This window comes from Engraulis encrasicolus, chromosome 15 (assembly GCF_034702125.1).
Source record: "Engraulis encrasicolus isolate BLACKSEA-1 chromosome 15, IST_EnEncr_1.0, whole genome shotgun sequence".
NCBI classification, from domain to species: Eukaryota; Metazoa; Chordata; class Actinopteri; order Clupeiformes; family Engraulidae; genus Engraulis; species Engraulis encrasicolus.
In genome coordinates this window covers 23,311,753-23,324,252 of record NC_085871.1, presented here as the reverse complement: position 1 = coordinate 23,324,252, position 12,500 = coordinate 23,311,753, and the positions used below count along the sequence as shown (strand labels likewise).

Below are 12,500 nucleotides of genomic sequence, written 5' to 3'. Positions count from 1 at the left end.
TATTAAGAGGTTAAGAGTCACCTTGAACTTCCACAGCACTCTCCAATAACTGAGGTACTGACTGGTTAGGAGACAGTCTTTAAGACCCTTGTAGTTGGCCTTGCAGCTGCCCATTCACAAGCATTGACATACATGTCACCCCACAGGACGCAATTTGTGTTACGAAATTGAACTTGTAGTTTATATTACTGTCTTGAGTTTTTTTTTCACATTCACAAACCTTAATATAAAGCTAATATTTATGCAATCATGCCAAATGCTTCATACATTATTCAAAATGTTGTTGGTTAATTTATATATATATTATATTCCAGGTTTCATTAATGTTACAGTCACACCGCAGGATATTTGACATATAAACCTTTACATAAATCTTGCCAAAAATGTTTCTTCTCATCTAAGACTAATATGAAGCATAATGTACCACAATCTTCTTTCATTGTCATTTGTTTTTTAAAGGAAAAATAACAGTTTTGTAGGTTTTTAACCAATGTTACGAAAAAACAAGGCGTCACGTCTCCCACCCACATGCATGTGCCTACATGCCTGATGAAGCACTGCTGAGATCCCTTTGCGTGGGAAGTATTTAATTCCAAAATCTCTTTTTTATTAGCTACTGCCTGGTCACACACACACACACACACACACACACACACACACACACACACACACACACACACACACACACACACACACACACACACACACACACACACACACACACACACACACACACACACACACACACACACACACACACACACACGTGATTAGTTCATGGGTCCTCTGACTGTGTAACATTGCAGAGAGGTGTTTGGTTTAGGTTAGGTTAGGTTCTCTCTCTTTCTCTCTCTCTCCCTCTCACGCTCTCTCTCTCTCGTGCTCTCTCCCTCTCTCCTGTACTCAATCTCTCTCTCTCTCTCGCTCTCTCTCTCTCTCTCTCTCTCTCTTACAATGCAATGTACAGTGCTTTTAAATCTCTGTTAAAGAACATTGCATAACAATCCTCTTTGGCAATTAGTCACATCATGATTTGTAATCTTGGGGGAAAAGACGAAAAATGGACTTAAAACCCTGGTGTTGATAATCCAGGGTGGCTGCCAAGCATATATGTGCATGAATGGAACCCAGAACTACAGAATTCCAATATTCTGGCATTTGGGCTGCTGCTAAGTTTTGCTGCATCCCAGTGATGGCACTCTTGCACAGTGCTTACTATTTTTTTTTCTTTTTATTAAATCACTGGCATGGTACGACGTTTCGACCTCTCGGCCTTCCTCAGATTCCAGATTTCTTTTTTCCACAAAACGTTACTTTTTTGTTCAGCACCAGGGATTGTGCCCAAGCAACTCCACAGCTTACAGTTCACACTAGGGCCATCCGTGAACATTGATGATTATGAATGTGAACGATAAAAGAATAAAACTTACACAATGATTAATGTGCCATATGCAATGAAAGTGTCTCATGTCTCATTTTCTTTATAAAACATTGAATCTCTACTACAGTATGGCATGTGGGGCAGCCGTGGCCTAGTGTGGGGCAGTCGTGGCCTAGTGGTTAGAGAGTTGGTCTTTCAATCTAGGGGTTGCTGGTTCGAATCCCCCCTGACCTCTCCCTACATCTCCATCCATGGCTGAAGTGCTCTTGAGCAAGGCACCTAACCCCACATTACTCCATGCAGGGACTGTAACCAATACCCTGAAAAATAATGACTAAGTTGCTTTGGATTTATTTATTTATTATTATTATTATTTATAAATTAAAGCGTCCGCTAAGTGTAATGTAATGTAAAAAAAATGTAAAATGTTCATTTATTTCTTGTTTTGTATGGATTGACCCCATAAGCAGTAGGCCTACTCCATTGCATCTGCAATCCATGTCTGATTTCCCAGTGTACTTCACAAGGTGTCTTAACACATGATGTTCATTGCTACAGGGGGACTTTTTCAGTAGTTTTCTATAAGCTCTTCTTAAGAGTCTTAGCTAAATGTGAATGTAATGCAATTGAAATATTGTTGATCAATGTGCGTCATTAGGGGGTTTCTTTTGAGTGAAGGGTCTTAAGGGAAGGGGATTGAGGGAGTGGGTAAGCGGCTGGTACATGCCTGAAACGTGCCAGTAAACTCACGTTTGGTAGCCTGGGAAATCCCACGCTGCTTTGCATTTTTTGTCCCGATCTGCATGGAAGACAGCATGGAAGCTCGTCCCAAAGTGCTACCCTGAGGTAGGGAGCCAATCCGATAGCGGGGAGGGGTGGAAAGATGATATGTATTACTCGACAAATGGAAGCTTGCCGTTTGAAGACAACTGACACGATTGGCTATGGATACATATGCCTCTCTCTCTCTCTCTCTCTCTCTCTCTCTCTCTCTCTCTCTCTCTCTCTGTCCCACTCATTTCCACGTCATCTTTGACCGTCAAATGTCAGTGGGGGCTAAAGAGCCCAAAAACAAATGTTTTATAAAAGAAATAGCTCAGTATTAAGGCCTGTGTGCATCGATTCAGATAACATTGCCGAGCAATTGCTTTGCACCTGCACACTGGTGGCGTGCAGTACTTTATGCAGCAAGCCAAGTACTGTAGCAAGACGGCACTGGATTTATTGAGCTCAATCATAATGAACAGCTCATGTCCGTTGGACATCAGCGTCCATGTGCAGTGCTGTTCTGAAAACGGAATGGAATGTTGGCAGAGCTGTGCTCTAGAACTACACTTTTTCCGACCCGTAGTGCAGGGACCCTTACTGCATGAACAAAGAATAGACGGTAAAAGTGTTAAAAACCTGAAGAATTGCGTCATCGCTCATTACATGTTAAATTAAGCGTTAAAAGCGTTAAGTGTAAAAGTGTTAAAAAGCGTAATAATTGCGTCATAGCTCATTACATTTTGTTGACTGATGTTCAACTTCTCTAGACTCCTTTGGCGCCGAAAATGCTTTGTCACTTCTGCAACGGACAGTGGCTCCTTGTCAATGGCCAGTGTTCTAGCCTTGCTAGGACGTGAAACGTCCAGCGATTGGATACTCTTTGGTTAACTCCGCGGAGTATCCAATCGCGTCCTAGCAAGGCTAGAACACTGGGCATTGAGAAAGTGCCACTGTGTTCCCCCAGTTAGGTTACAGCTGCCCCACAGCACTTGGCTAATGAGACCAACACTGTAGCCAATTAAGAGGTAGGTGTTACTGGTAAGCCTCCTGTACACTAAACGTCTTTGCTATGTCCCTGGAGCTGAAATGAAGAACGGCATGCTTTGCTGGTTCCAGTGCTGTGTGTACTTAGCCACGTGTGGGTTGACTGGTGCCAGGTGTGATTGCGTGCGTGTGTGTGCAAGTGTGTGTGCAAGTGTGTGTGTGTGTGCGTGTATGTGTGTGTATGTGTCTGTGTCTGTGTCTGTGTCTGTGTGTGTCTGTGTCTGTGTCTGTGTGTGTGTGTGTGTGTGTGTGCGTGTATGTGTGTGTATGTGTGCATTTGGCTCATGGCACGAGCCAGATTACAGTATGCCTTGATTAGATGTACCCTCTCAACTCACACATCACTTAATTTATGCTCTACAGACACGCAAATGAACTCACACACGCTCCAACACTGAGCGTGCCACAGGTGCGATAGAGTTTGTTATTGCCACGCACACACATGCATGCACACACACACAATCTCAGATACACACACACACACACGCACACACATACACACACCACACCACACGCGCACACACACACACACACACACACACACACACACACACACACACACACACACACACACACACACACACACACACACACACACACACACACACACACACACACACACACACACACACACTGTGGCACAGGTGCGATAGTGTTCCTAATTGACTCCTTTGTTGCTCTCTCTGCTGCCACTGTACCTGCAGGAGGCGATGGATATTTATTTATGCCCAGCACCTGGTGCTCGTGGCGGAAACAAGGCATGTAGATAAACTGCAGCACCAAAAGCCAGAGATCAGAGTAGCTGAGATGGTACAGTAGAGATAGAAGAATAGGAATTATGGAATGTAAGAATTAAATACCATACAATTTATAAAACTGGAGTTCATACGTCCTTAAATATCTACTACTGCTACTTCTACTACTGCTACTACTACTACAACTCGTACTTCTGTGCTACTACAAGTAGGGTAACTACAGCACATACTGTAATTTAAAGCCTTTCCTCAGTCAGAGTAAAAAAAACATGAAAAAAAGCGAGTGAGGTTAGTCTAAAAAAACATGAAAAAAAATACATTTTGGGGTTTGATTTACATAAAATCAATACTTTGCCTGCAGGTAGAAATGTTTATACCTTTACCTAAGGTGCTGAATTTGAAATACAAAGGAAAAGGTGCTTTCCTGTGTTTTTTCTCTGTTGTCTCTACATTGTAACTTACTGTCTTCGTCCTGTCCCCCTTCACTCCATCCTTATCCTCAACTACCTTAACAACCTACTCTCTGTATTTAAATGGTTAAATGGTCTGTCAGTAAAGAGTCTAAAATTATGTACATCTCAAAGACACATTTCTGTCCCCTTTATGACACAAAGATGTATTCTGAATGCCAACATGGCTTGCTCTTTTCAAAAGCTGAAGCTAGATTCCAAAGATAGGCAGAGTACAAATTACCCCATAATTTACGGACGGCTGAGCCTTTTACTTTAATTAGATTAATATGTAGGTCCCTTTCACACCTGCTATTTCTGTCTCTTTGGGTCGTACCAGGTCTTGATCATGAAGCACCATACTCTAGCTCCCGGTCACCCCTATGAGCCAGTTCTTCAATATTGGTTTGCTCCTGCAGTGTTTCCCATACATTGAGGAATCTATGGCGGCCCGCCATAGTTTAAATTTGGCCGCCATAGTTTCCGAAAATGTAAAAAATATATATATATATATATTTTTTTTTTTTTTTAACGATTTCCGTGTTTGTTAAAAGCGATTTCAATTACGATTTCCTTCGCATTTTCCTCCTGGAGTAAATACATCCTATAGAGAAAACCACAAGTGCTTGAAAGAGAGAGCGATCAAAAGCCTTGTCAAGTTGTTGTAGTTAACTTGGGTTTGGGAGCAATAAAAAAAAACCTTCCGAGAAGGGACAGTTGGGATGAGTTTACTAACACTCCCCAGGCTTTGTTTTACAGTTGTAATGAGTTAGGTGACAGACCTTCATTGACAAGGCAGAGGAGACATCGGGCTGCATATAGAAATGAATGTGTAATGAATGTGAATATAGACATAAATGTGTAATATGTTGTTCAGCCCTTTTAATGGGAGGAATTTTGAAAAACTGGCCCTGTGAACAGCACCCCTCATGTAGAATGTGTGTGTGGGGAAAAGGCATAGCCTACCCTCTTAGACCCTTTTTGTTTATGCGTTAACAATTTCACAGCAATCTTAAATTCTTATCTCTGCTCCTATTTTGTTTTATTATTTTTTTCATTACATAGACCCCTGCATGTGTATTATGTAGCCTTATTTCTCAAAATATAAATGGCTGAAATGTAGGCGTAGGCCTATAGTTTCTCCATGCGCCAATGTCATACTGTACTCATTGTTATGCCATTTTGCATTTACACTGCGTGAATAACCCCCCCCCAAAAAAAGGCCCTGAAAAATACCCCCCCCCCCCCCCCACCCCCCGGACAAAAAAAATCCCGGCTGCCCCCATAGTTTCCAAAATTTCTGTGGGAAACACTGCTCCTAGGTTACCCCTGCTCTTCAACAGTGGACATTTTTGTAGTTCTGAGTCAAACGTCTTTGGTATAACATTTGACCTTGTAATGACCTATTGAGTATGACATTTTAGATGGGTGTGGGTCGGTGGGCTGTGTCTTTTGCCTGGGTTGGTGGGATGAACTGTTCTAATGTAGTTTATTTTATTTTTTTATTTTAAAAAATATTTTAGGGGGCTTTTTGCCTTTATTATGAAAGAGGACAGCTAAGGGCCGTTCTGATGTAGTTTTTACTGCTGTCATCAGTGTTGAAACTATTCAGTGGAAAATGTAGGCAACATTTCTAGTCACAGCAGTTTCTCCTCAAGTGTATCATACATCTTGCAGCGTTTGAGTAGTACAGGCAACAGATGTTGCGGGGGAATGTGTCCCTGTGTGTGGGGAATTAGGGTTAGTCTAAGCAATTTGCACTCTATATCTGAAATAGGCGATGACGTGGGACAGTCAGCGGTTTAAACATGATGTTGATGATCTACTATTTGACTAGAATTGACTTTTAAAGCTCTTCTGGTGAACATACTGTAGGTGTATTTTTGCATATGAGAGTGCATGAAAAGCCTCCAACTTTACTGGATTGCGCTCTTCCTTTGCAGTATTGCAAACATTAAGTTAATTTTTTCAGCAAATTTGATTGATTCATTTTAACTAGTAAGGAAAGTCAATTGGAAGAATATCCTGATATATAACCTGTGAGACTGATATACGGGTGGTCTTCACAGGCGACTGTTTGACTGCTGTATTGGTCATAAATCTGATGTCTTTTCTACATCTTCTGTCTGCATCTGATTGTTAAATGCTGTATTGGTCATAATCTTGATGTCTTTTCTACATCTTCTGTCTGCAGCTGACTGTTAAATGCTGTATTGGTCATAATCCTGATGTCTTTTCTATATCTTCTGTCTGCAGCTGACTGTTAAATGCTGTATTGGTCATAATCCTGATGTCTTTTCTACATCTTCTGTCTGCAGCTGACTCTTTAATGCTGTATTGGTCATAATCCTGATGTCTTTTCTACATCTTCTGTCTGCAGGTGACTGTTTGCTGTGAGCTTCATGATGAACGGCTACTCGGACCCCTCCCAACCCTCTGGATCCTTCCCCTCCTACTCATCACACATCAAGTGAGTATATTGCCTAATATATACACTATTGTGCGTGCGTGCGTTCGTGCATGCATGCATGCCCCTTCCCCTCCTACTTTTCTCTCATTAAGTGAGTAATATGTACCATTCCTCTACAAGTGGTGTGTGTGTGTGCGTGTGTGTGTGTGTGTGTGTGTGTGTGTGTGTGTGTGTGTGTGTGTGTGTGTGTGTGTGTGTGTGTGTGTGTGTGTGTGTGTGTGTGTGTGTGTGTGTCAGTGCTTGACACTAACTTTTTCGCTTACCAGCCATTTTGGCTAGTGGTTTTCCTGACTCACTAGCCATTGGGCCTTTTCACTAGCCATACTTTTCTTAACCATCATAGCAGCTTTAATGAATTATATAATAGGCTGTAGGCCCTAATAATATAATATAATATAATACAGTATAATATAATATGCTATAGGGCCTAATAATTAGAATTGTTAGGCCTATTAACTGGTCCATGCATGCATGCTATGCAAAGAACAGATTTACTGATCTGAGGAATGGCATAGCCTATAGTATATTTACCATGCAGAAACACCAAGCACAGTGTTGTGGAAGGGCACAAATGTAAGCTACACGAGAGCAAAATATTTTCGTCTTTAATCTGGAGGGACTTCTTCATATCATATAGGCCTATCTGTGGAGGTCGCCGTCCAAATTGATGCGCAAAGTAGATAGCGTAAAGTCATTGCCAAGTTCGCCTGTCCTCGGTCATGGATGTGGAATAACACCTCTTCTGGAATATTTGCTTATAAAAGTATCCACTAGAAAGCACACACAGATGCGGTAACTACAGAAGGGGCTACGACTTCCTTTCATTCCGTTTAATAGTGAGTTGTTTAAAATACAAACGGGCGCAAGGCGAGACGGGCACCTGCGAAGGGACATGCAATGGGATGCTTTTGTGCAGTCTGGAAGGCTACTACTGCGCGTTTTTTAAGAACGGCTTGACAGTCGGGAACAACAGCACAAGAAACATGGAGGAATATTAAGGTATGAAGACATAGGCCTACAGGCAAATCAGAAAATAATTTAAACCAAACATTATTAATGCCGCATGTGTCCTTGTCTTATCACTGCGCTAATCAGTCTTGAGACTTTCACAAGAGTAAGACAGACTGACGTGTTTTCCTCTCGCTTTGGTCATTTTAATGTCCACTACTACTAAGTATTGTACTAATGACAGATCGCAAAACAGGTCAGTTGAGATGAACTTCGCTACTTTATTTTCACGTGAAGGTTTCCAGTGACATTTCCAAACGCACGCTGATGTCCCGGTAGCTCGCTGTCACTCCTCTTCGCAAGACTAGCTCTATCAGAGTGACAGGTGACAGGTGACACAGGTGCTTCATGGGTATTGTAGGCTCGCGAAATCGCATTGTATTGCTTTTGTAGCAACGACGGACCGAAGAAAAAAAACTACAAAATGCGGTGCCTCATCATTCAGAATAGTAACGGACCCGCCAGAATGGCTAGTGAACCTTCGGTATCTACTAGCCAACGCCGACTTTCACCCGCATTTGGCTACCTGCGGGTGTTAGTGTTAAGCCCTGGTGTGCGTGTGCGTGTGCGCGTGCGTGCGAGTAATATGTATCATTCCTCTACAAATGGTGTGTGTGTGCACGAGTGTGTGTTTGTATCGCTATCCCATCCCACCACCTACGTACTGTAGGTGTGTGTTCATGTGTGTGTGTTCATGTGTGTGTGTTCATGTGTGTGTGTTCATGTTTGTGTGTTCATGTGTGTGTGTTCATGTTTATGTGTTCATGTGTGTGTGTTCATGTGTGTGTGTGTCCGTCCCACCACCAGTGAAGTGTGTCTGACTCACTTACACACTTGTCAACAACTCGGATCATTTGAGCTCCCTGGAAATCAGTACTGGAGGTTCAGCCTAGCTGGCAAATCAATGGCCGATTTTAAGTGTGTGTGCAGCTGTGTGTGTGCACGTGTGTGTGCACGTGCGTGCGCGTGTGTATGCATGTGTGCGTATGTGTGGGAGGGTGTTTGTGAAAATAGTTTTGTGTAGGAGGAGTGAACTATTGGACAGCTTAAAATCTATTTAAACTGAACTGTGTATTTTTTTTCAAGCTTGTTCTTGATGGTGGGAAATGTTCAATACTACATCCCCTTGAAAGTCCATTTAAGCTTTTACACTGTTGTATTTACACTGTTTTATTGTGTGGACCTACTTCTCAGTTCTTACTTGAGGTTGAAGGATGTATCTGAAATGCTATGCCACATTTCAAATGTTGTGTTATTCTAGTGTTTCTCAACAGGGGCGGTACAGCCCCCTAGGGGGCGTTAGGGAGCCATATGGGGGCGTTGAGATGGATACAGATGAGAGGGGGCGGGACGTAGTTGTTATTGGGGGCATTAGTCCATTTCCTTTTTTTAATACTAAGGGTGGTGTTGGCTGGCTTATGATGAGGTCACGGGGGTGTTGGGAGGCTTAGGATGTGGTATAGGCGGCGTTTGTTCAAATAGGGTTGAGAATCATTGTGTTATTTACATCTTTGAAGGGGCAGCCATGGCCTAATGGTTAGGGAGGAGGTCTTAACCCTCTGAGGTCCGAGTGCCCTTCAGAGGGCAAGGTGTCTCCAAAAACAAATATGTAACTCTGTGAGTTTTTGTCATTGAAACATATAAGTCACACCATTAGAAACCTCAGACCTTCCAGGTCCCAAATATATATATATATGAAATGAAAATACTTGAAAATGTCAGGGTGGTGCAAGCAGCCTAAAAGCCTCTGAAAGGCCTTAGACCTCAGAGGGTTAAGATGATGGTTCGAATCCCACCCGTACCTCTCCTTACACCTCCATCCATGGCTGAAGTGCCCTTGAGCAAAGCACCTCACACCCACATTGTTCCAGGGACAGTAACCAATACCCTGTAAATGACTATATGACATAAAGTGTAATGTCATGTAATGTAATGTAATCTTTACTAAGAGTGTTCAAATTGAGTCCATTACATTTAGTGGGTGTGTAATGTCTAGTTAAAAATGTTTTGGTGGTTTTCTGTACATAGTCTATTATGGACAGGATGATGAGATGATTCGAAATGCATTGGCTCTCTCTGTGTCTGTGCTCCTCAAGCCAGAAGCTAAACTGCTATGGCTGACACAGGGTGTCAGATTTTGATTCAATATCCCTCTGGGCTCAAGAATGAAAGATTTTTGGAGGCATTGAATGCATAATCAACAGCAGGCCTATGAGCTTTTTTTAAATATAATTTTCTGCTTTACACCTTTATTATGAAAACAGGACAGTGGGAGAGAGACAGGAAACGAGTGGGGAAAGAGATGGGAAAGGATCCGAAAATGACCTTGTGTTGGAATCGAATCCGGGTCTCTGATGTAATGGTATAGCCCACTAATTTAAGCAACAGCAGCCTCGTTAGCTTTTTTGATTCCCCTTCAAATGCCCTGATTTACATTTTCCCCAGGAAAAGGCGAAGATGACATAGGTATAATACTGCTGATGCTTTTATATAATTTCCTAATACGATGAAGAGATTTAATTCCATGAGACAAGAGGTTGTCATGAAGCCAATTTCCATTGACTCCAGTTTTGACACTGTGTGTCCTTTCTGCCTTTTTTGGTTTTAACAGTAGGGCAGTATCTCCCGCCGATGGGCACATTGATTCGGCTTCCTATAGTAATTGACTGTGTCCTGTCAGCATAATCTGATTAGCATCAAGCTAAACTTTAATTTGATTTTGGTGCAGATCTGAAACTTGGTGTCAGAGAGTGCATTTGATCAGGTGTGTGTGCGCTACGAGTCTATATGACAGTGTTTGGTCGGTTGTTCGAAAACCAATTTACTTGTGACATACTGTAGTGTACGTCGTCTGTGGACCCTGTCTGTTCTAGTTGTTTGTTGTCTCAGGTTTTTAATCGTATGCTGCAACTCCATACGACACTATATTGGTTTGTAGGTACACCGGTCCGTCGGAAACCAATTGGCTTTCTGGCGTGTGGCATACATGTGTGGATCTTTTTGTTTGTTTCTAGTGTTTGTCGTCTCAAGTTTTAAGTCCTGTGCTGTGACTCTATTCAACCGCTATGTAGCTGGCTGGTCCATCGGTCGGAAACCAATTTGCTTTCTGGCGTGTGACATACATGTGTGGAACTCTTTGTTTCTAGTGTTTGTCGTCTCAAGTTTTAAGGCCCCAATGTGTAGCTGGCTGGTCCATCGGTCGGAAACCAATTTGCTTCTTTGGCAACCGACTCGACATACAGTAAGCCTGTGTGTGGAGTTTGTTTTTTCCAGTGGTGCTGCGTACCCTGCCTCACCTCTGTTGGGGCAACAAAGGCTCATTCTCAGGGGACAGATTAAAAACCTCTTAGTCAACAGTTTTGTTCCGCTAATCTGTTTTATCCATTTTTTTCCCAGTGTGGTACGATACGTTGAAAAGGCTTATTATGCAGATGCTTGTAGCCATGCATGCAGGCAGCGTCATTGTTGTTTTCCGTCTGGGTTACTGCAGCAATTGGAAAAAAATACAGTATATTGTCCTTCTGTTTTATATCAAATGGCTTTCTGATCGCCTGAATGTGTTGAGGCTTCATTAAAAAGTAATGTGAATAATTCTTGCATGCGTGCATGTGTGTGTAAATGAAGTTGTATGTAAATGAGGTTGTGTGTGTGTGTGTGTGTGTGTGTGTGTGTGTGTGCGCGCGCGCGCGCGCGTGCGTGCGTGCGTGCGTGCGTGCGTGCGTGCGTGCGTGCGTGCGTGCGTGCGTGCGTGCGTGCGCGTATTAGGGTGCATCAAACGCCCCTGAAAAACTGAAAACTTTGCAATATTACACTCTGCTCTGGTAGTATTGTTCCTTTGCACTGTCATAACTCCCTTGTAAATTTATAGAAAATTTGATTGATGTTAAAGGGTGGCACAGTATGCCTGACATTTTGATTGGTAGTGAATGGGCATTTTTAGATAAATCTGTGCAAAGTGTATTTTGAGACTGTTTTGATTAAAGACAGTAAGGACAGTCATTTGGAAGAATGCTCCAGTTGCCTCTCCACGTCCCCATGACATCAAAACCCCAAAAAATGGCAAAATAATGGATACATTGGTGGTCGAACATGGCTAAAAGATTAGCAAATGGGGCCTAAAGCCTTGCTGAAGGAAGGCTCTAAAACGGGCATGGAGAATTTCAAATCTGGGAAAGTGGAAAGGGAACTGGAGCATTCTTCTAAGTCTTTACTAGCTTTTACCAAAATAGTGTAAAAATACACTTTAAAAGGATTTTGCCAAAATAGCCCATCTACTGCCATTCAAAATTTCAAGCATGTTGTGCCACCCTTTAACATTAACCAAATTTGCTAAGATTTTACACAGCATTATGTTAATACAAAGGAACAATTTGCAAAAGCAGAGCAGGATTTTCAGACGTTGGGGCGTTTGATGCACCCTAGTGCGTATATCTATGTGCGTATGTGAGCCTGTGTGCGTGTGTGTGTGTGGGGCGGGGTATTGTTGCGGCTCCAGCCCCCATTTGGTTTGGTTTGGTTTGGTTCGGTTCCATATACCCCCCCTCCAGTGGTTCTGATTATACCACCTTGTGTGTGTGTGTGTGTGTGTGTGTGTGTGTGTGTGTGTGTGTGTGTGTGTGTGTGTG

General features: G+C 42.5%; 1 protein-coding gene across 1 annotated transcript in view; it reads left to right on the top strand.

Annotated features, from left to right (window-relative positions):
• Positions 1 to 12,500, top strand: part of eps8a (EGFR pathway substrate 8a, signaling adaptor) — a 78,729-nt gene that overhangs the window by 25,064 nt on the left and 41,165 nt on the right. Inside the window, exon 2 of the mRNA XM_063217236.1 lies at positions 6,778 to 6,867. Within this exon, the coding sequence (XP_063073306.1) occupies positions 6,800 to 6,867 (68 nt within the window). The 5' untranslated portion in view covers positions 6,778 to 6,799. The remainder of the gene's footprint in view (positions 1 to 6,777; positions 6,868 to 12,500) is intronic.